The sequence below is a fragment of the Pelodiscus sinensis genome, chromosome 18, assembly GCF_049634645.1.
Source record: "Pelodiscus sinensis isolate JC-2024 chromosome 18, ASM4963464v1, whole genome shotgun sequence".
Lineage (NCBI taxonomy): Eukaryota > Metazoa > Chordata > Testudines > Trionychidae > Pelodiscus > Pelodiscus sinensis.
The window spans coordinates 26,926,360-26,950,979 of record NC_134728.1 but is presented as its reverse complement, the minus strand read 5'-3'; the positions used below and the strand labels follow the sequence as shown (position 1 = coordinate 26,950,979).

Sequence of the window (24,620 nt, the reverse complement as noted above, 5' to 3'; positions counted from 1 at the left end):
GGCCACCAGGGCAAGCTGGGAAGGGCTAGCCTCCCACTAGTTCGAATTAAGTGGCTACACAGCCCTTAATTTGAACTACTTAATTCGAACTAGGCGTTAGTCCTCGTAGAATGAGGTTTACCTAGTTCGAATTAAGTGCTCCGCTAGTTCGAATTAAGTTCGAATTAGCGGTTTGCATGTATAGACTCTATGAAAGTTAATTCGAACTAATGGCTGTTAGTTTGAATTAACTTTGTAGTGTAGACATACCCTAGGTTACCTCCGTCATAAAGTAACGACACCACACCCTCTCTGATCACCTTCTTATTGCTAACATGCCTATAGAAACTTTTCTTGTTACCCTTCACAAACCTTGCCAGCTGCAATTCCAATTGCACTTTCGCCTTCCTGATAACTCCCCTGCATTCTCGAAGAATATATTTATACTCCTCCCTAGTCAATTGTCCAAGTTTCCACTTCTTGTAAGTTTCCGTTTTGTGTTTAAGCTCACCATGGATGTCCCCGGTAAGGCAATCTGGTCGCCTACCATATTTGCTTTTCTTGCTGCGCATCGGGATGGTAACATAAGAACATAAGAATGACTGTACTGGGTCAGACCAAAGGTCCATCTAGCCCAGTTGCCTGTCTGCCGACAGTGGATAGCGCCAGGAGCCCCAGAGGAGGTTGACCGAAGACAATGATCAAGCGATTTGTCTCGTGCCATCCATCTCTAGCCTCTGACAAACAGAGGCCAGGGACACCACTTCTATCCCCTGGTTTAATAGCCTTTTATGGACCTAACCTCCATGAAATTATCTAGCTTCTCTTTTAAACTCTGTTATAGTCCTAGCCTTCACAGCCTCCTCTGGCAAGGAGTTCCACAGGTTGACTACACGCTGTGTGAAGAAGAACTTTCTTTTATTAGTTTTAAACCTGCTACCTATTAATTTCATTCGGTGTCCTCTAGTTCTTCTATTATGGGAACTAATAAATAACTTTTCTTATTCACCCTCTCCACACCAGTCATGATTTTATATACCTCTATCCATATCCCTCCTCAGTCTCCTCTTTTCTAAACTGAAAAATCCCAGTTGCTTTAGTCTCTCTTCATATGGGACCCATTCCAAACCCCTAATCATTTTAGTTGCCCTTTTCTGAACTCTTTCCAAGGCCAAAATATCTTTTTTGAGGTGAGGAGACCACATCTGTACATAGTATTCAAGATGTGGGCGTATCATAGTTTTATACAGGGGCAGTAAGATATTCTGTGTCTTATTTTTTATCCCTTTCTTAATAATTCCTAACATCCTATTTGCCTTTTTGACCGCTGCTGCACACTGTGTGGAAGTTTTCAGAGAACTATCCACGATAACTCCAAGATCTCTTTCCTGATTTGTTGTAGCCAAATTATCCCCCATCATACTTTACATAAAGTTGGGGTTATTTTTTCCAACGTGTGTTACTTTACATTTATCCACATTAAATTTCATTTGCCATTTTGTTGCCCAATCACTCAGTTTGGGGAGCTCTTTTTGAAGTTCTTCACAGTCTGCTTCTGTCTTAACTATCTTAAACAGTTTAGTATCATCCGCAAACTTTACCACCTCACTGCTTACCCCTTTCCCCAGATCATTAAGAATAAGTTGAACAGGACTGGTCCCAGGACTGACCCTTGGGGGGACACCACTAGTTACCCCTCTCCATTCTGAAAATTTACTATTTATTCCTACCCTTTGTATTCTGTCTTTTAACCACTTCTCAATCCATTAAAGGACCTTCCCTCTTATCCCATGACAATGTAATTTACACCAGAGCCTTTGGTGAGGGACCTTGTCAAAGGCTTTCTGAAAATCTAAGTATACAGTATCTACTGGATCCCCCTTGTCTACATATTGTTTAACCCCTTCAAAGAACTCTAATACATTAGTAAGACATGATTGTCCTTTACAGAAACCATGTTGACTTTTGTCCAACAAATTATGTTCTTCTACATGCCTGACAATTTTATTCTTTACTATTGTTTCAACTAATTTGCCCGGTACTGAAGTTAGACGTAATTGCCAGGGTCGCCTCTAGAGCCCTTTTTAAATATTGGTGTCATGTTGGCTACCTTCCAGTCATTAGGTTACAGAAGCCGATTTAAAGGATAGGTTACAAACCACAGATAATAATTCAGCAATTTCCCATTTGAGTTCTTTTAGAACCCTTGGATAAATGCCATCTGGTCCTGGTGATTTGTTAACGTTAAGTTTTTCTACTTGTTCCAAAGCTTCCTCTAATGACACTTCAATCCAGGACAGCTCCTCAGATTCATCACCCGCAAAGGACAATGCAGATTTGGGAATCTCCCTAACATCCTCAGCCGTGAAGACCTGGACGAGGGGATGGATTGTACCCTCAGCAAGTTTGCAGATGACACTAAGCTAGGAGGAGAGGTAGATATGCTGGAGGGCAGGGATAGGGTCCAGAGTGACCTGGACAGATTAGAGGATTGGGCCAAAAGAAATCTGATTAGGTTCAGCAAGGACAAGTGAGAGTCCTGCACTTGGGATGGAAGAATCCCAACCATTGTTACAGACCGGGGACTGAATGGCTAAGTAGCAGTTAAGCAGAAAAGGACTTGGGGATTACTGTGGATGAGAAGCTGGATATGAGTCAACACTGAGCCATTGTAGCCAAGAGGGCTAATGGCATATTAGGGTGTATTAGGAGGAGCATTGCCAGCAGATCCAGATAAGTAATTATTCCCCTTTATTTGGCTCTGGGGAGGCCACCCGTGGGCTACGTCTACACTGGCATGATTTTGTGCAAATACTTTTAACGGAAAAAGTGTCATTAGAGGAGGCTTTGGAACAAGTAGAAAATGGCCATTGGAGCTTTCTTGCGCAAGAGAGCGTCTATACTGGCATGTGCCTTTGGCCAAAAGATTTGCTTTTGCGCAAAAGCATTCGTGCCAGTGTAGACGCTCTCTTGCGCAAGAAAGCTCCGATGGCCATTTTAGCCATCGGGCTTTCTTGCGCAAGAAATTGATGTTACCTGTCTACACTGGACTCTTGCACAAGAACACTTGCGCAAGAGGACTTATCCCTGAGTGGGAGCGTCAAGAGTATTTGCGCAAGAAGCACTGATTTCATACAGTAGAACATCAGTGTTCTTATGCAAATACTCACAGCCAGTGTAGATAGGAGGTAAGATTTTGTGCAAAAGCAATTGCTTTTGCGCAAAATCTTGCTGGCGTAGATGCAGCCCTGGAGTATTGTGTCCAGTTCTGGGCCCCCTACTATAGAAAGGATGTGGACGCATTGGAGAGGGTCCAGCAGAGGGCAACCAAAATGATTAGGGGGCTAGAGCGCATGACCTATGAGGAGAGATTGAGGGAATTGGATTTGTTTAGTCTGTAGAAGAGAAAAGTGAGGGGGGATTTGATAGCAGCCTTCAGCTTCTTGAAGGGAGATTCCAAAGAGGATGGAGAGAGGCTGTTCTCAGTAGTGATAGATGGCAGAACAAGGAACAATGGTCTCAGGTTATAGTGGGAGAGGTCTAGGTTGGACATTAGGAAAAAACTATTTCACTAGGGCTATGTCTAGACTGCAGGCTTCTTTCGAAAGAGGCTCTTTCGAAAGCATCTTTCGAAAGAGCCTCTTTCAAAAGATCGTGTCTAGTCTGCAGGCGGATCTTTCGAAAGAGAAATCCGCTTTTTCGAAAGAGAGCACCCAGCGAGTCTGGATGCTCTCTTTCGAAGACGGCCTCTTTACATTGAAGAACGCCTTCTTTCGAAAGAGGAACTTTCGAAAGAAGGTGTTCTTCCTCATGAAACGAGGTTTACCGCCATCGAAAGAAAAGCCGCGTTCTTTCGAAATAATTTCGAAAGAACGCGGCTTGAGTCTGGACGCAGGGGAAGTTTTTCGGGAAAAGGCTACTTTTCCCGAAAAAAACCCTGAGTCTGGACACGGCCTAGGAGGGTGGTGAAGTACTGGAATGGGTTACCTAGGGAGGGGGTGGAGTCTCCATCCTTAGAGGTTTTTAAGTCTCGGCTTGACATAGCCCTGGCTGGTTGATTTAGTTGGGATTGGTCCTGCCTTGGGCAGGGGGCTGGCCTTGATGACCTCCTGAGGTCTCTTCCAGCTCTATGAGTCTTTGATTCTCAAGAGGGTTCCAGCCCACAAAAGCTCATGTCCATTAAATGTGTCCATCCTTAAGGTGAAACAAACAAACAGCCCCTGAAGCTTTGCTGCGAGACTAGCCCCCGTCTAGCCACGCCGGTAAATGAGACAACGAATTCACAGGATTGCGCCCCTTGTGGGTCCAGCCCATTGGGCTCCAAAACCAGGTCTGAGGTCACACGGTCTCAAGCAGCATGGCCCGGACTTGGCCCAACTGCAGCTTCCAGCCCTTCTTGCTTGAAGAACTGGCTTCTGGCTTCGTGCGGGGTCCCGGCATTCACCCCTGGGGAGAGGGCTGCAGCCTCCCCTGCTCGCCGGGCTGTGGGCTGCTGCCTTACCAGCACCCTGAGGGGAAGGGCCCTCTGGCTAGGCTCCTCCCCTGGCGCCCGTCGCCCTCGTCTCTGGGCGCCCCCTGAGGGAGGCGGGAGCAGCCTGCAGAACAACGGGGCCCGCGAGGACCCGAGGCAGAGATGCCCGCGGGATAGACGCCATGGCAACGGCCGGCCAATCACATCGCTCATCACATGACGCACCAACCGCTCCCCTCCCCCGCCGCGCAACGGGAGGGGGCGCGGCTTCCTTGTTGACCTTTCACCGCAAGATGGCGGCGCCCGTGGGGCCGGTGAAGTTTTGGAAACCGGGTGAGGGGCGAACGGGCGCGGGTGGCGGAGGAGCCCAGGCGGGGGATAGGGAGTGTCCGTGCGAGGCGCCTGGGTCTGTGAGAATCCCCTCGGGAGTGGGGGCGGGGCTGCCATTCGGGCCCCCTTGACCTGGCAGGGTTGCGGTGCCGGCGCCCCCATCATCTGAGCTGGGGCTGCCCGGCTCCGGAGTCTGAGCTCCGCTCGTGCGGCCGAAGGCGGGCCCCGGGCTGCAGGTCGGCAGGGCACAGGGGGAGGCGCAGCTTGTGCGCCTGCTGTCCGGGTTGAAATGTCTCTGTGGGTATATAGGGTTGTGATTTCAAGCAGGCATCTTGCACCCACACTAAATTCATTAATCCCTATACCTTAGAATAGACTCAGTTATCTGGCAAGCCAGGGACCTCCAACCTTAACAGTGGCAGAGCTGCAGATCTTCTATAACATACGCAAAGCAGAGAGCAAATCTAGTGGAAACACGCACAACTCTTCCTGACATAATTATACTATTTTGTGCGTATGCTCCATGTTTTTTGTGAGGATCTGAAGGGAGGTTCCAAAGAGGATGGAGAGAGGCTGGTCTCAGTAGTGACAGATGGCAGAACAAGGAGCAATGGTCTCAAGTTGTGGTGGGAGAGGTCCAGGTTGGATATTAGGAAAAACTATTTCACTAGGAGGGTGGTGAAGCACTGGAATGGGTTACCTAGGGAAGTAGTGGAGTCTCCATCCCTAGAGGTGTTTAAGTCTCGGCTTGACAAAGCCCTGGCCGGGTTGATTTAGATGGGATTGGTCCTGCCTAGAGCAGAGGGCTGGACTTGATGACCTTCTGAGATCTCTTCCAGTTGTATGATTCTATGATAAGGGGATGGGTTGATGAGAGAATATGATCTTGGTAACTAATTGACTATTCATTTTCAGTGGGAAATATGTCAATGTAGGGATGATAGGAGTTACTATAGAGAATTTCTGGGTGTCTGGCTGGTGAGTCTTGCCCACATGCTCAGGGTTTAGCTGATCGCCATATTTGGGGTCGGGAAGGAATTTTCCTCCAGGGTAGATTGGCAGAGACCCTGGAGGTTTTTTGCCTTCCTCTGTAGCATGGGGCGCAGATCACAGCTGGAGGATTCTCTGCATCTTGGGACCTTCAAAGTATTTGAAGGCTTCAATATCGGAGATATAGGTGAGAGGGTTATTCTAAGAGGGGTGGGTGAGATTCTGTGGCCTGCACTGTGCAGGGGGTCAGACTAGATGATCATAATGGTCCCTTCTGACCTTAAAGTCTGTGAATCTATGAATCTATCATCTCCCAGCAGCTCCAGTGATGCACTTGTTCAAAGCTCATGGAAGAGCCAGAATTTAGACTGATTGCTAGTAAAGGTAGAGGCAGACACATTTTGAAAAGTATGTGTTCGAAGGCAGAGTTCATTTTCCTAAAGAACTTATTTGTCTGAGTAAGACTGTCATATGCCAGGAAAATTTATTTCATCCTCCAATTAAAATTGTCGTGTGTTATGTAGGCACAGAAGGTCCCGGTGTCAGTATCTCAGAAGAGAGGCAGAGTGCTGCTGAAAGTACTGGTGTTGCTGTCATCTATAATCCCTATGCATCTCTTTCTATTGAACAACAGAGACAAAAGTTACCAGTGTTTAAGGTCTGAAAGAACTTTTTGATATGCTGAAGCTCAGACATGCTGTGTTTCTTTTATAGATTTGTTTTAAATCCTCTTTCTCAAACATCACTTTACAACATGAAAGTGATGTAATTGAAGTCACCATTCTTTTATGTGATGAAATTTATTGTGTGTGTAATAGATGTTGGCAAAAGTGAATCAGTTCTCTCTTTTATCACAACATTTATGTGGATTTATGTTCAAATATTATATGTTGTGCATTGAATTGATAGATTTTAATAAATTGCTTAGCTTTCTGACATCAAGCTCTGAATACAATTCACACCTTTTACTGAGTGTATATGTATGTATATGTGCATTGCTCTTCACAGAAATATATTGAAAATTCAGTTGTACAGATTTATTCTCATAACTTGAATATGTTCCTTCCTTCCAGCTTAGAAATCACATTTTGTATCTGGTGGAGAACTATCAGACACTAGTGATTGTTGGAGAAACAGGATGTGGGAAAACTACTCAGATACCTCAAGTGAGTGTGCATGTAACTTAGCAAATTTGTATTCTTCCTTGAGATCTTATGTAGGATGACAGCCCACTTTTGGGAGTGGTATGCAGACCTTATGCTACAAGGGTGATACCTTGGACCCAGCCCTCATATGTTGCAATGCAATATATCATACATTGACCTACATAAAAAAGGACCATACTTAGGAATCAGACTTGGGTCCACAACTCCGATTGCAAAAATCTCCTTGCTCAGCTAGGAGGCCAACTTTTCTTAAATTATTACTTGTTCAGAATTCTTTTAAATTCACCACCATTTGTATAGTATTTTTTTAAAAAGAAAAAAAATCAGTCAGGATCTTTCTAATTTTCTGTTCAAACAGTGACCCTCTTTATTTCCTTTGCTGCTTTGCTGGAAAATTGCAGCATGATGGGAAAAACATATTGTGTATTTGTATTGTACCTTTTCATATTCTGGAGCCCTCCACCTCTGGCTCTGGAGGTGGGTACCTTATCCACTGTGCCGCTGGAGTGGCCCCCCAGCCTCCCTGCATTCTGGGCTCCCCTTTTCTGTCCTGTGTCCCAAGGGTGCCAGATCTGTCCATCACCATGCATGTGTTTGGTGACCCCAGGTTGTATGGGTGGGGCTTGGACCCTTGACCTCTGGCTCTGGGGGTGGGTGCCTTATCTGCTGTGCCACTGGAGGAGCCCCCCAACCTCCCTACATTTTGGGCCCCCTTTATCCATCCTATGTCCCAAGGGTGCCAGGTCCACCCATCACCAAGCTCGTGGTGGGTGACCCCACATTGGGTAGTGGGGCTCGAGTCCTCCATCTCAGGCTCTGGAGGCAGGTACTCTGACTACTTGCACATGTCCATTCCACGTTACATGTTTGCATGCTTGAGCCCAGTGTCTGGAAATTCCACCCCTTTCTGCAGTATGTATCTGGTCAGTTCTAGTATTCTCTGGTGCTGCATGTTCATGGCACAGGCATAAAGGGACCAGTTTACCAGCTCTTCTTGCTATGGTAAGCTGTACTTAGTGGTCTTCATTTTTCATTCATTTTCCCTATTTCGTTCTTCACTATTTATTTTTTGTTTGGACTGTAAATAGCTTTTGTGCATAATTTAGTTGGAGCTTTTTTCTTGTTAGTGAATTTCTTCTGCCCCTGGTGTCAATGCATGCCTCAGTCACCAGACTTTAAGCTCTATGCTTCCTGAGGTAAGCCTATGCCTTTGGGTGAGCCATGTGTCAGTTGCTTAAAGCAGTTTGGTGAGGTTCATGTCCAGGATCTTTGTCATATCTGCCAGGAGTTCAAGCCTTGTATGAAGAAGAAAGTCCTATTGATTGAAGAGGCACTGAGACACTTTTTGGATCCACGTCAGCCAGATTCAACATTGAGGCAGAGTGGTCCTCCTGCTGGGAGGGACTCTTGGTACCATTTCCCAGTGTTGAGAAAGAAAGCTAAGAAACAGCTGGCATAGAGGGAGAGTTCCCTGACCTAAAAAATGGCCGACCATCGACTGTAACCTGAGGGACAGCAAAGCTCCAGTGTGATTGTAGTACTGGATACCATGGAGGCATTCATGCCAGCCAGGTACTTGCTGGCATTGTTGGTACCTCCGTCGCTGGCAATGCAAGGGCTGGTGCAGGTGGGTAGAAGAGAGTATGTCACCTCAAGCTGCTGCTTTCTACTTGGCCTTTTGATACCATGTAGGTGGAAGCTGTCCCTGGTATCCTCGATGCAGGCCTCCCCACCTTGGCATTGATGAGTACCACACTGCTTTGGTCCCCGGAGGAAGGCTCAGCCAATGGATCGCCCTTTATCAGACCTGGTCAGACCTATGCAGTGCTATATCTGGGTGAATGGGCATCTCCAGCTGCTTGGCCCAGTGGCCCCTGGCCTAAATTGATGCAAAGGCCATTTTGGAATCTTTGGCGATTTCCCCTGATACCAGGGGCACATTCTAGATGCTCATATTTGGTAGGCTTGGAGAGAAGGGTTTCTTTATCTCATTGCACAACACCTGACTTGGAAACCAGCACTGATTTCAGTACCAGTCCATAGGACCTAGACCTGCAGGACCCTATCATTGCAGAAAAAAGAGGAGTGGCTCCCTGCCGGTACAGCCTTCCTCCTCCTCCCTGGGTGAGGTAGTGTGGGGGTGGGCATTTCACCCCTTCTCTCTTTTTTCCCACCTGGACAACTTAAAAGCACATCAGGGTGTCATGTATGATTGATTAATTCCCTGTCTTCAATGTTTGTTTGCAGTATCTAGCGGAAGCTGGCTGGACAGCCGAAGGGAGAGTAGTGGGAGTGACACAGCCTCGCAGGGTTGCTGCTGTATCAGTGAGTTCCTTTCTTTTTTGCTGTAAAAATTACCATTGTCCGCAGCTTAATGTTTAAATGATTCTTCTTCTGATTCTCCTTAACCAGAATGTTCAAAAGTCCTAAATTCAATAAAAATTGTATTGTCAGACCTAGTTCTACCACAGAAAATTTTTAAAAGTCCACCTGTTGGTTAATGTTAATTTATTAGCTATTTTCCTTTAATGGATGTATAGAGTCAGTTTGTATCTGGTTATATAATTGAAATTAGTTTCTAGTTTCTGCATCAGTAAACTAGTAGAGAGATAAGTTGGGTGAGATAATATCTTTTATTGGACAACTTTTGTTGCCCTTCTCTACTTTTTCCCATTCCATTATATCCTTTTTGAGATGGGGCAACCAGAACTGGAAACAGTATTCAAGATGTAGATGTACTGTGGATGTATATAGTCTATTGTGGTATTTTCTCTTATCTGTCCCTTTCCTAATGGTTCCTAATGTTGTTAGCCTTTTTGATCTTTAGTGCCTTGTCTGTTTTGGATTCTTTCATTCTTGTATGAACTGGTTACCATCTCCTATCTCTACTACATAGAATTGTACGTTCCTCAGTCATGTTACCTTCTTGAGGTCCTCTCTGCTAATGGTTATAAACCTAATTTTCACAACATCTAAGACATACAACATTTTGTTTTTGTTGCTCTTTTCTGTATCATTTCATTCAATATCCTTCCTGTAGGACAGGGCTACTCAACTTTGGAAGCCCTGGGGGCCATAATGATACTCTCAGCACATGCTGACGGCCTCAACTTAAGTGTGTTGCATGTATATGCACATTTATATGCAAATAGCTTCTTTCACACCTATATGCATGAATACAAAGATTAAGTCTTAACCCGCAGCGCCAGACCCAAACGTGGCCAGTGTGAGCCAATCAGCATCTACCAGGCTCTACCCACAAGGCTAAGCAGCCAGCACTTCCCACAATGCCCCAGCGCACCTGGCACCTCCTTCCTTGGGGCTAGAAATGCCTAAACCCTGTACCCAGCTGTTCCAGCCAGGGCCGGACGGAGGCATGGGCGAGCCAGGCAGCTGCCCAGGGTGCCAACCCATGGGGGGCGCCTGATGGCAGCTGTAAGCAGCGCGTGGCATCCCTTACAGCTGCCATCAGGAGCCGCGTGCCCGGCTCCCGCAGCGCCAGCCCCGTGGTGCCAGATAGCAGTGCCCTTGCTCCTACGGCTGCTGGGCCCTGCATGGCTGGTGCATGCGCCAGCAGCACTGGCCAGGCCGGACTGGGCAGCGCATTCGCCGTGCGCCCTGGGGGTGGGCCCCGGGCTGCAAGCCAGCGGGTGTGACTGGCCCGCACATGGGCCAAGCTTCCCAGGGGCGGGTCCCGGGCTTTGTGCCAGTGGCTGTGTCCGGCGTGTGCCCTACGGGTGGGCCTGTGCATGCGCCCTGCGCCCGGGGGTGGCGCCGCACGCCCAGGCCCAGGGTGCCAAAAGGGCTCAGGCCGGCCCTGGTTCCAGCCAGCCCATTGGCTTGCATCTTTCAATGCTCACCCCACCTGGGAGATGCCTCGCCGTTATGGAATGTGTTCCTAGTGGAGGCCATGTTCAAAGGATCCCCCCCTGCAGGCCGGGTGTTGAGCCCTGCGTAAACATAAACCACACCGTGGGCTGCAAATGAAAAGGGCTGTGGGCCTCATGTGGCCCGTGGGCCATGTGTTGAGTAGCCCTGCTGTATCAAGAACCCAATTACTCAGTATGGACTCTTCTTGCCCTTAATAATGCTTCCATGGTTATTTCAAATACGTTGTGCTCTTTTCTTCCTTTGTTCTTCTTTTAGCTGCTGCCACATGTTCAGTTTCTGTCCATTAGGGAAGTGAACGTGTACCAATGTACCTGGCTACATGAAGCCTCTCTTCCCCTCCGTGCAGTTGCCTCTGTATTAGAGACCGTAGCATGGGGGGGCAGGCAGCAGCTTGTATGCATAAGGAGGTGCTTCTCCTCTCCTTGAGCAGCAGCTGCATGAGGGAGAGAGGTGGAAGCCAGTATGTGTAGGGTTTGGATCCCATGGAGCCACCAGCCCCCCCCAAGCTGCTGTGTCCCACAGAGGCAGCAGCGCGGATTGGAGGCAAGCAGGAGCTGTTATGCACAGGGAGCCAGCTTTTGAGCCGGCTCCCTGTGCATGCCGGCTCCCACAGAGCCACCTTCTCCTTCTCCCTGCCACTCCACGCTGCTGCTCAGAGAGACAGCAGCAGGGATGAGGGCAGGCTGGACCCTGTGTTCGTAGGGAGCCAACTTAAAAGACAGCTCCCTGCAGGTACTGTCTCCCGCCTCCCCCCGCTTGTAAATGTGTAAGAGCTGAAAATTTCAATCATTACATGTTTACAAAAATAAATACATTTTAACATCCCTATTGTCCACTGCAGCATTCTAGCCTGCCAGAACTGTTTTCTTCATCTGTGTTTTGCAGTTTCTGACCATTTTAGGCACAGACCTCTTTGCTACCTTGTCCTGATTTCTTTACATTACATTGTATGTGCTGACTGTCAACCTGTACCTATGGTAATGTGCTATTTTAGAAAATAAATGCTCCAAGGATTCCTGTTGCTTTTTCAAAGTGGATCAGATAATTTATCTATCTAGTCCAACTTTCTGCCTCCATCAGCGACCTAAGTTGAGTACTTCAGAGAAATGCTCACCTAGAATCATAGGGCTGGAAGAGACCACAGGAGGTTGAGTCCAGTCCCCTGCCCAAAGCAGGACCAATCCCAACTACACCAACCTCTGTCTCTTCTCTCTCAATCCCCATATAATATGCCTAACTGACTGTGTAATTCTGTACAGGTTAGTCTACACTGCAGTGTTTTGCGCAAGAAGCCCTTTGCAGAAGAGTTCTTGTGCAAAAACTTCTTGTGCAAAAGCACATCCAGACCTCAAACTGCATTGCAAAAGCAATGTGCTTTTGTGCAAGAGAGAGTCCACACTGCATGGACATCAGAGCACCTGTGCTTTTTCCGATAGGGGTTTCTTGCACAAAAACCCCTTTGAAGCGTCCACACCTGCCTTTTTGTGCAAGAGTTATAGTGCAAAAAGCAGTTATTCCTCATGGGGAGAGGAATAACTCTACCAGCAAAAGCCCTCTGTTTTGTTGATTTTCTTGCGCAAAAACGTGCTTGAGGTGTGGACGCTCTGCCGGTTTTTACGCAAAAGCCTTGTAGTGTAGACATAGCATACCTGTATATTGTAAAGATTTATATTACTTTACATAATCTTTGTTTTCTTTCATACCTCTTTTTTTCCCTCTTTCTTTTTGGGCTCAAAGACTGAGCTTGCTTGAATATAGTCTAGCATATTGCCATAGTGGGTTCTCAGTGTGGGCATGCCCTTGAAATTTCTCCCGGTCATTGGTGGAGGCCGGGAGGCATGGCTGGTGTTATTTATTACTTTGACTAATTTAAATTGATTTTTTTTAAAGCAGATTGTTCATCTGCACTCCTCTCTGAGGATTGATTTTTACCAGATGGGAAAAAGGAAGCTGTAGAGCTATAAAGGGGAAATAATTTAGAAACTTTGGGACTTCTCTTTGATTTAGCATTGCATTGTCAGCGCTGGTTATTTGCTTGAATGCTGTGTTTAAGGGAGGATGGGAGCTGAAGAGCTCTCATCTGAAGTAAGGGGTTCATGAAGGAATTAATGGAAGAAAAAATAATAGAAAAAATGGGCCATTGAGAGATGCATTTTTATGTGTAGGGAAGAGAAAAATGTATACATGTGGAAATTATTTTTAAAGCCTGTCAAAATGATTTAAAGAGTAATTCAAATGACTATTAAAAACAATGTAGTTTTGGGCAAGTTAATGCAATTAAAGTGCACATTGCTTAGTTTTCATTAACATTAAGTGTTGGGCTGTAGATTTCTGAGTTCAGAAAATCATTAATATAAAATAGGATCTGATTAATCAAGATGTGAGCTTTCATCCTCAGGCTGTTGGTTCAAAACTGGCTTCGGTTGTCAGTGTCCCATAGTCATGACCATCTGCAAGTCATTTAATAACCCATGAGTTCCTGGTATTGAAGGGGTAGCCGTGAATTCCTGGGTGTCATTATCATAAAACTGTCATCGAACCTAGTTGGTGCACAGTCTCAGAAAGACCTTTTCTCCTCACTAGTGGTTCTCCCAATAGTGTCATACAATGACAAAACAGTAGAGGGTTACCTTGAATTATTTCTGCCTGTTTTCTATCTGTCCAATGCATAGAAGATTCTATACTCTAATATTTTTTTAAAGCAACATTGTAATTTTATAAGAAATCAGTTAGTGCTGCTTAGATTGAGGGACAGATGGGAATAACTGGTGATTTATCTAATTACAGTACTAAATTTACTACATATATTTGCTTTGATCTCTCCTTCCATTTTATGATTTTATGTCACTTATATTGTTGTGCTCCAATCCTGCTGCTGTGGGTGGATGGACCTGTGGGAACACAGCAGTCTGCATGCACACTGTTAACTTTTAGACAGGGAGCTTACACAACGAGTTTTCTTGGATAGGGATTGTTTTTTTTCTAGGTGTGTGTACGTTGTGTAGTGCACACATGCTTCAGTTCTAATTTAAAGATTTTTATATAAAGAGTTTTAATAAAATATAAGACCAATACAAATGTATTCACAGTTTATGTAAAGTTTTAATGCAAGCTGTTTTTAATTAAACATTCGCTTTGAAATACAAATATTGCAGCACTAAGGACCTGAAGGTGAAACTGAGTGTAAACAAAAAGTAAATTGGGCAGAAATGGTTTTTTATTGTTGAAGCTGAGAGAAGTGCAAAAAGCATATAAATATAAACCTTGTATTTTTAAAAGTATTTTTTTAGGTATAGTATTAACAAAGTAGGCAAAGAATTTGACTTACAATGTATGATTTTTTTAGTGATAGAAATGTAGCCGTGTTAGTCTGGGGTAGCTGAAGCAAAATGCAGGACAATGTAGCACTTTAAAGACTAACAAGATGGTTTATTAGATGATGAGCTTTCGTGGGCCAGACCCACTTCCTCAGATCAAATAGTGGAAGAAAGTAGTCACAACCATATATACCAAAGGATACAATTAAAAAAATGAACAAATATGAAAAGGACAAATCACATTGCAGAACAGGAGGGGGATGCGGGGGGGGGGGAAGGAAGGAAGTTAAGTGTCTGTGAATTGATGATATTAGAGGTAGGGAGAGTGGGATGTTTGTGAGTTAATGGTATTAGAGGTGATAATTGGGGAAACTATCTTGGTAATGGGTGAGATAGTTCAAGTGTTTGTTGAGTCCTTTTTGGAAAGTGTCGAATTTTAACATGAATGACAGTTCAGAGGATTCCCTTTCAAGTGCAGATGTAAAAGGTCTTTGTAGCAGAATGCAGGTGGTTAAGACATTGAGAGAGTGTCCTTTCTGGTTAAAATGGCAAGAAACTGTTTTTTCTTTGTGATCTTGTCTGATATCTGTTTTGTGGACACTTTGGCGAAGTGTCTGAGATGTTTGTCCAATGTACATAGCAGACGGACACTTTCGGCACATGATAGCATAGATTATATTTCTGGATGCGCAGGAATATGTGTTCTTGATCTTATAACTCACTTGGTTAGGTCCAATAATGGTATCAGCAGAATGAATATGTGGACAAAGCTGGCAACGGGGTTTGTTGCAAGGGAAGGTACCAGGGTTGGTATTAGTGTGGTATGTCCTGTGGTGGTTGGTAAGAATCATCTTGAGGTTAGGTGGTTGTCCATAGGAGACTATGGGTCTGTCTCCCAGAGCCTCTTTGAGTATGGTATCCTGTTCCAGTATAGGCTGTAGTTTATTGATAATGTGTTGGACAGGTTTAAGTTGGGGGTTGTAGGTGATAAGTGGTGTTCTATTGTTGGTTTTCTTGGGTCTGTCTTGAAGTAGATGGTTTCTAGGTATTCTTCTGGCTCTTTCAATTTGCTTTTTTATTTCTCTGGGTGGGTAGTTGAGGTTTATAAATGCTTGGTAGAGATCCTGAAGCTTCTGGTCTCTGTCAGTGGGATTAGAGCAGATGCGGTTGTATCGAAGGGCTTGGCTATAGACGATGGATCGTGTGGTGTGTTCTGGATGGGAGCTGATATTTTAGTGATAGTAACCCTTTTTAGACAAGTCGGACACATGATTTATAGATTTAAGAGTGCATTTTCAGCAATTATATGGCACAAATTAGGCATGCATCTAAACTGTTTACAGATGTATGCCTCATTTTCTGGAATGATTACTATAATGTCTTTCATAAACATCGAAATAACTTAAAATATTTCAGCCTTTGAGGGTTTTAGTAGCTACAAATTGTCTCCCCTAAATGTATCTGCTATGAGTTTTTGTTAACGTTTCTGTGCCTGAAAGAGAAATCAGAAGATGGGAGTAATATTCTCATCTATTTTGGTGTATATTCATCTCTGGCATTCTGTCAATTTTTTTTTTCTCTTGATGAAAGGAAAGTTTGAAGACTGCACAAAGACTTAACTTGGATCTTAAGTCTACTTATGATTGTAGTATTTCTATTAACTTTATTTTTGCTTGTTATAGTAGGCTAGTTTTCTTGTGCCATGAGAGCTGTCTTCCATCATCTTTATTAAACACAACAGTCATGGTTTCTCCAAACAACTTGATAAAGACTATGGCAACATTTTTTTCTTAGTACACTGGGACTTAGGACTGAGTCTTAAATGTTAAAAATGCAGGTTTTAAACAAACTCATGTTTGTTCCTAAATATCTGCACATTATAAGATAGATGGGACATTTTAAGTTTGAACTTCACACTAATGTCTTAAGTATAAGATTAGGTATCAGAACTGAGAACTCCAGCCCTTCCCTTGGTTTTTGGTCCAACTTAGGTCAACCATTGATTAAAATAGTAATTTTACATCAGAGCCTCCCCACCTTCCCTGCATATATAAACACACACTTGTGTGCACATGTTTGGTCTTTCTCTCTCAATTGCTGGTGACTATGATGACATTTTCTGAAACTGACATTATAAATATGGTTTAAATTGGAAATGCATGTTAAATATGTGAAGACTGTTTATTAATAATAATAATTATAAGTGTAAATCATTGGCTGAAAACGTGAAACAATATTGACAGACCTTATGTCCATATTTACTAGTGTTGATCATGTGGAGAACAAAACTGGTTGAGCAGCCATGAATGTTGCCACAGACAATAAATTACAGGTATCTTTCCGTTTATCCTGGTAGGAAATTCAGCAAAAGCTGAGATTTCAGAAGTTATAATTGTTAGCACCAGACAAGGTTGCTGTAAATTGACTCAGTATGTTTGTAAACATAAGATTTGTCCTTGCAGAAAAAGACAGTAAAGATGCTGTCTATGTGCATATAATTTTGAAGTGATAATTTGTTCGTTTCATGGCCACCTGACTTGTATTCATGCACAATCTGTTGAAATAATTTTTAAAAATTCAGTTTCAAATATTCAGGTGTGTGTTTTTGGTAGTAGAGGTTGTTTCCCTTCAGTCTTCAATGCCTTTATTTTGAATTAGATAATGAAAGCTGCAATCTCAGGATTACTGGAGGAAGATTGTTTTGGTTAGCAGTGATAGGCCTGGTAATCAAACCGTTGATTCAAAAGTCCCCCTTTCCTGTTCTGCTCATTAGAAGTGCGAAATTACTCAAACTAAGATAATCTAAAAGAATCTCTTCTGTGCCCTATTTGCTGCAAAATAGTTCAGGGAGCATGTGCCTCCAAGCTTTGGCAAATGGCTATATGTGTTTCTTATTCTGTCCGTCCCTCAGTTTTCTGTCTGCTTTGAGGGGCAATCTCCTGGGGATGTAATAGTGTAGTCGATTAACCGATAAGCAAAAACTTATAGGTTAACGCTATAGACTACCTCCATTTCCCTCCCCTTACCCTGGCCAGTAAATTTTTTGCAAGCTGGCCAGCAGTCCGGCTCAGTTCTGGCTCCCGCCAGGTCCAGAACCTACAACTGCTGTGGCTCTGCATTTACAGTGTACTAGGAGCCAGGTGGGCAGGCTGTCTGGCTCACTTTGTCTCTCGCCAGGTCCAGAACCTACAACTGCTGTGGCTCTGCATTTACAGTGTACTAGGAGCCAGGTGGGCAGGCTGTCTGGCTCACTTTGTCTCCCGCCAGGTCCAGAACCTACAACTGCTGTGGCTCTGCATTTACAGTGTACTAGGAGCCAGGTGGGCAGGCTGCCTGGCTCACTTTGTCTCTCGCCAGGTCCAGGAGCTTAGACCCCCCCCTCCCCTTTAGACTGGGGCTGCTTGCCATCCCATGTTACTGCCTTTTTATCAGACACAGCAGCACTGGGTGACAGGCTGCTGGTCCAGAAGGGGAGCTGGTTTTTAAACTGACTCCCCTCTTGGGCCAGCTCTTGCCTGGCACCCTACACTGATGTCTCTGATACAGTGGCTGCTGGCCCCGACCCTGGGGACTATAGAATAGTCGACTAACCAATAAAAATTCATGAGGTTACTTGACTATTAAATTAACTGATATTTAACATCCCTGCTCTCTCCTATGTTTTCTGTTTCCCATCACAGAAGGTATCTGCATAGCTTTCTCAAGCAAATGCAGAATGAAAGTGATCTGATTGTCGTTGGTTTCACTGTTATTTACAAGTAAATTGACTGTATATTCTGTTTTTTATCTGGTGTTCTAATAATTTCCTTTGGAAAAATTAAAATGTCTTTTTAAAAAAATTAATCCTAATGTTTCTTAACGTAACTATGGAATGTTTATTCAAGACATATTGCTATACAGAGTAGAACTTGAGTCCAGTGGAATCAGTGCAAACAGTATTTTCACATTCCACATTTCCTGCCTCCCTCTCCCAAACAAAGATATCAAAAGGAACTCTGTTATAAGTCATCTGCTTTGTACTGCCTCTGTTGCATTGAAAGACCTCTCTTCTCTTAGGTTGCAGGCCGAGTGGCTGAAGAAAGGGGTGCAGTACTGGGTCACGAAGTTGGATATACTATTCGATTTGATGACTGCACAGATCCACAGGCTACAAGAATTAAGGTAAAACTTAAGCAGAAGGCTAGTACCCTGCAATGGTTAGCCAAACACTCAAAGCACATTTGTGAACATTAATTTAGCTTAATAAAACCCAATGAGTGGGACAGATGGTACTATACCCATTCTGCTTATGGTGAAACTGAGGCACAGAATGGTGAATTACACAGAGTAATACCAATGGCTCAATGGAAGAATGAGGAACAGGCTCCTAGGTCCCTGCCTGAATCACATTAGTCATACTGTCTTCAGTATTTTTAAATTTTAATACAGAATATGGCGTGGCACTTTATTATAATCCTGTTTTCTGGGATAGCAGTTCAGCATACAGGAAGGAATAAAAAAATGCAAATTTGTGATAATGCAAATGTTTCAGTTTTTATTTTGTATTTTTTGCTTATTGTTAAGGACTTTGTCAGCTTATTTAATGTTTTTGATTCTACTCTGTGTGTTTGCATATATTTAAATCTCAGTCTAGGTGGTCCCCGAGTTACGAACGCTTGACTTATGACCGTTCGTACTTACGACCAACCTCCCATTAAGCACATTACAGCCGGTTTCTGAGTTACGAACACGCGATCCATGCTTATGAACAGCGCGGTCACATTTAAATGAATGGAGTCTGACTTACAAACAGATTGAGTTACGACCAGCTGTTTGGTATGTAACTCGTTTGTAAGTCGGGGACTATCTGTACAAAGAATGGAACATTATGTTCTATTATGCCAATACCAACTGCTATCACTCTAAATCCAAATGAGGTTTTCAAGGTGGTTATGACCAGATATTGCTCCAGTGCTAGTGTAATCTGAGACACCAGTGAAGTAGAAAGGAAGGGCTGCAATGAATTGAAGCCTGGCTATCCTAGCCATCTTAATTGAGAGAATGAACAAACTACCTGAAAGTGACTTCATGTGGGCTGTAGCTTTCTAGTTATCACAGTGGGGAACACAGAAACTATTTGTGCTATGTGAGAAGAGTGTTTGCTTTATTTTCTATGGAATAATAGCAGTGAACAGGATTTATCTAATATTTTACTTTTCATAAATGTATTGTCAAAACGTTGACTAATTCAAAGTAATAGAAAAAAGCATAAAACATAGTGAGAAGATGTGTGTATAAAAAGCAGTTCTTAAATATTTTTTAGTGGTTGGTTGCTTATGGGATTGGTAATGGGAAAAATATGGAACCTTTCATCTCAAAGTCATCTTGAGAGGTGTGCTGCTTACCGGGAGCTCGAATTCAGGATGTGACTGAGAGGCTTACAAAACTGATCAAACCTTTGGATTACTACCCCTTCCTGCTTCTCCATGGGGGAACTAGTGATACGGCCAAGAATGACCTTGAGCGGGTTAATGCGGATTACGTAGAGTTGGGAAGAAGGATCAAAGAATTTGGAACGCAAGTGGTGTTCTCGTCCATCCTCTTTTGTTGAAGGGAAAGGACTGGGTAGGGATCGTCGAATTGAGGATGTAAATGTGTGGTTGCGCAGGTGGTGTCGCAGAGAAGGCTTTGGTTTCTTCAACCATGGGACTCTGTTCCAGGAACAAGAATTGTTAGATAGAGATGGGGTCCACCTAACAAAGAGAGGAAGGAGCATCTTCGCGGGCAGGCTTGCAAACCTAGTGAGCAGGGCTTTAAACTAGGTTCGTTGGGGGATGGTGACCAAAATCCTGAGAGGAGTGGGGAAGTCGGATACCGGGAAGAAATGCAAAGAGGAACGAGCAACAAAGGTGGACCCCTGATTGGAATGCAGATGGTAGGGTGATCAACTAGTTATCTAAGGTGTTTGTACACCAATGCGAGAAGCCTGGGTAACAAATAGGAAGAATTGGAGGCCCTGACCCAGTCCAAGAACTACGATTTGATTGGGATAACAGAGGCTTGGTGGGATGACTCGCATGACTGGAGCACTGACATGGAAGGGTATAAACTGTTCAGGAAGAACAGACAGGGGAGAAAAGGAGGAGGAGTTGAATTGTATGTAAGAGAGCACTATGATTTCTCAGAACTCCAGTATATAGTGGGAGAAAAGCCTGTTGAGCGTCTGCGGGTCAAGATTAGAGGTGTAAGCAACAGCAGTAATGTTGTGGTTGGTGTCTGCCAAAGGCCACTGAATCACGTGGATGAGGTAGACAAGGCTTTCTTTGGACAACTGAGAGAAGTTTCCAGATCGCAGGCCCTGGTTCCCATGGGGGACTTGAATCACCCTGACATCTATTGGGAAACCAATATGGTAGTTAACAGACAATCTAGGAAGTTTTTGGAGAATGTTGGGGATAACTTCTTGATACAAGTGCTGCAGAATCCGACCAGGGGCCGTGCACAGCTTGACCTGCTGCTCACAGACAGGAAGGAGCTAATAGGGGAAGTGGAGGTGTGTGACAACCTGGGAAGCAGTGATCACGAGATGGTAGATTTCAGTATCCTGACCAAAGGAAGAAGAGAGAGTAGTAAAATACACACTTTGGACTTAAGAGAAGCAGACTTCAAGTCCCTCAGAGACCTGATGGGCAGAATCTCCTGGGATGCTAACATGAAGGGGAAAGGAGCCCAGGAGAGCTGGCAGTATTTTAAAGAAGCCTTATTGAAGGCACAGAAAGAAATTATTCTAATGCGTAGCAAGAAAAGCAAATATGATAGGAGACCAGATTGGCTTATCGGAAAATCCTTGGTGAATTTAAAGCATAAAAAGGGAGCTTACAAAAAGTGGAAACTTGGACAGATGACTTGGGAGAGGTATAAATGTATAGCTCAAGAATGCAGGGAAGTTATCAGGAAGGCAAAAGTGCAATTGGAATTGCAACTCACAAGGAATGTGAAGTATAATAAGAAAGGTTTCTACAAGCATGTTAGCAAGAAAAAGGTGATCAGAAGGGGTGAAAGGCCCCTACTGAATGAGGGTAGTAACCTAGTGAAAGATGATGTGGGGAAAGCTGAAGTACTTAATGCTTTCTTTGCCTCTGTCTTCACGGACAAGGTCAGCTCCCATACTAATGCATTAAGGGACACGATATGGGATGAAGGTGAACAGCCCTTAGTGGGGAAACAGGTTAAGAACTATTTAGAAAAGCTAAAAGTACATAAATCCATGGGTCCGGACATAATACATCTGAGGGTACTGAGAGAGTTGGCAGATGTCATTGAGGAGCCTTTGGCCATTATCTTTGAAAAGTCATGGAGATCAAGAGAGATCCTGTGTGATTGGAAAAAAACAAATGTGGTGCCCATCTTTAAGAAAGGGAAGAAGGACTATCTCAGGAACTATAGGCTGGTCAGTCTTATCTTAGTCCCTGGAAAAATCATGGAGGGAATCCTCAAGGAATCCATTTTAAAGCACTTGGAAGAGGGGTAGGTGATCAGGAATAGTCAGCATGGATTCACCAAGGGCAAGTCGTGCCTGACCAATCTGATTAGCTTCTATGATGAGGTAACTGGCTCTGTGGATATGGGAAAGTCAATGGATGTGATATACCTTGACTTTAGCAAGGCTTTTGATACGGTCTCCCACAATATTCTTGCCAGCAAGTTAAGGGAATATGGATTGGATAAATGGACTGTAAGATGGATAGAAAACTGGCTAGAAGGCCAGGCCCAGCGGGTAGTGATCAACGGCTTGATGTCAGGATGGCGGTAGGTTTCTAGTGGAGTGCCCCAAGTTTCCATTCTGGGACTGGTTTTGTTCAACATCTTTATTAATGACTTGGATGAGTGGATGGATTGCATCCTCAGCAAGTTTGCGGATGACATTAAGCTAGGGGTAGAGGTAGATATGCTCGAGGGTAGGTATAGAGTCCAGAGTGACTTAGACAAATTGGAGGATTGGGTCACAAGAAATCTGATGAGGTTCAAGAAGGACAAGTGTAGAGTGGTGCACTTGGGATGGAACAGTCCCAAGCATTGTTACAGGCTGGGGACCAACTGGCTAAGTAGCAGTTCTGTAGAAAAGGACCTGGGGATTATAGTGGATGAGAGGCTGGACATAAGTCAACAGTGTGCCCTTGTAGCCAAGAAGGCTAATGGCATATTAGGTTGCATTAAGAGGAGCATTGCCAGTCGATCCCAAGATGTGATTATTTCTCTTTACTCGGCTCTGGTGAGGCCACATCTGGAATACTGTGTCCAGTTCTGGGGCTCCCACTATAAAAAGGATGTGGATACATTGGAGAGGGTCCAGCGGAGGGCAGCTAAAATGATTAGGGGGTTGGAGCATATGATCTACGAGGAGAGGCTGAGGGAGTTGGGTCTATTTAGTCTGCAGAAGCAAAGAGTGAGGGGTGATTTGATAGCAGCCTTCAACTTCCTGAAGGGAGGTTACAAAGAGGCTGGAGAAAGGCAGTTCACAGTAGTGATGGATGGCAGAACAAGGAACAATAGTCTCAAGTTGAGGTGGGAGAAGTCCAGGTTAGATATTAGGAAAAACTATTTCACTAGGAGGGTGGAGAAGCACTGGAATGGGTAACCTAGGGAAGTAGTGGAGTCTCCATCCCTAGAGGTGTTAAAGTCTCGGCTTGACAAAGCCCTTGCTGGGGTTATTTATTTGGGATTGGTCCTGCCTTGGGCCGGGGGCTGGTCTTAATGGCCTTCTAAGATCTCTTCTAGCTCCATGGTTCTATGATTCTATGAGTTCATATCTAGGTCAAGGACATGTTCAACTCATGAGTAAACTAAAAAGGTTTTGTGTCTAAGTCCTGAGTAGCTAGACATCATTATCAACTGCTGGTTGCTCAGAGGCTTTTTTTGGGGGGGGGGAGGGGGGGGGAAAGAGTCATTTAATTAGCTAATAAGAGAGAAATGTCCATATCACAAAACATAATCTGTACCCTGTGGTGAGGTACCTGACGTTTGTTAAGCAGTTTCCCTAGAAGTGTCAAGGACTGAATGGGCACAGAGAATAAAAAATCTTTTTGTTCTACGTGGGGCCTTCTTTAAGCAGGTTGAGGCATGATGGCAGGCCAGAACAAGGCACTGCTGTCTCTGGTGCTGTCAGTACCTGTTTTTGCACAAGAACTTACATCATTTATTGAAAAAATGAAATACAAAATTATTTAAGAAATGTAATCTGCTTGTACTTGGGTTGATTTAGCATGCTCTACTTGTAGCTCTTGTTTTTCAGTACTAGCATTCAGAAGCATGTGTCTGCAGTTGACACTGTGGAGAGTGAAAGGTACTTAGAAAATGAGTCAAAGGCAATATAAATACAATAAAAATGCCTTTTGTAATCCAGAATACTTGTTGTTTTCTGACAAACAGGTAATATAAATATCCTATCCAGCTGAACTTGTTCCTAGAGGAAGGTTATAGATGATTAATTTTTCTTGATGTTTAATTTTAGTTTCTGACCGATGGTATGCTGGTGAGGGAGATGATGGCTGACCCATTATTAACACGTTACAGGTAAAGATGTGTTATATGGAGCAGATCCTCACTAATGCATGCTGACAACTGTCAGATCTGTGGCAAATGTCTGATTTTTTGCAGACTAAAAGGCAGTTAATAAACATCCAAATTTGTCTTGAAATTGAATATCAGCATTATTAGGGAATTATAGAAAATAAATTACATGCAGAATAATAGCCTGAGCATTTTGTTTCAGTCCAGAGATATTTAAGCAGAATGGAAAATGAGGTTTATAGTAGAAATGGGAAACATCTACCTTAAAATGAGAGACTGCTTGAAATCCCTGTGCATGGATAGAAAGTGGTAGATTTCAGCATAGGGTTTTTTTCAGTTTCAGCTCAATTTTTTTTTTCCTTGCTGCCATCCCTGCAGACATCTGAAAGTAAAAGCTGGGTTCGTTGCAGCCTGTACATCAGTAACAGTAATTTGCAACCAAAATTTAGTTAATGCTTTATTATCCACAGACCAGAATAGCTTTTAGAGCTGTGCTAGCTCTGCAGTGTCAACAAGAATAAAACCTTGTTTGGGCTGGTTGAATGAAGTGGTGCAGTTTTTAATATAGCGACTTTTCGAGCAGAACTGCACTTTCACTGCTTAAACTGAATGGCTGAGAAGCTGGTGTAAACAAAAACCAAAATCAAAAGAAGAAAAGCTGCAGACCATGTTCCTTATAAAAAAAAATGTTGTTGAGAAGCATCTTTGACTGCAGTAGCTTTGTTAGTAGGGATACATGAATCTCAGAGTTTGCAGTTCTGTTAACTTCTCTCTCTCGTTTGGGTTTGCTAAATTAGGTTGCAAACCATTTAGTCTGATTTAAATCTATGTTTCCCTTCAGGATTATCACTCAAAACCAAACAAAATTCTTAACTCTAAGAAAGACTGTTTTGTGTATCAAATATAAAAGAAATTCCCTCTTGCACC

The 24,620-nt window shown here is 43.8% G+C and overlaps 1 protein-coding gene across 3 annotated transcripts in view; it reads left to right on the top strand.

The window, feature by feature from the left end:
- The first annotated feature begins 4,644 nt into the window (after positions 1-4,644).
- The window catches only part of DHX35 (DEAH-box helicase 35), a 71,660-nt gene continuing 51,684 nt past the window's right edge, over positions 4,645-24,620 (top strand). For all 3 annotated transcript variants that reach the window (XM_075901330.1, XM_075901329.1, XM_006126194.3), the window contains exons 1-6: positions 4,645-4,783; positions 6,295-6,428; positions 6,844-6,936; positions 9,184-9,261; positions 18,201-18,305; positions 23,635-23,696. In XM_075901330.1, the coding sequence (XP_075757445.1) occupies positions 4,744-4,783; positions 6,295-6,428; positions 6,844-6,936; positions 9,184-9,261; positions 18,201-18,305; positions 23,635-23,696 (512 nt within the window). In that variant the 5' untranslated portion in view covers positions 4,645-4,743. The remainder of the gene's footprint in view (positions 4,784-6,294; positions 6,429-6,843; positions 6,937-9,183; positions 9,262-18,200; positions 18,306-23,634; positions 23,697-24,620) is intronic.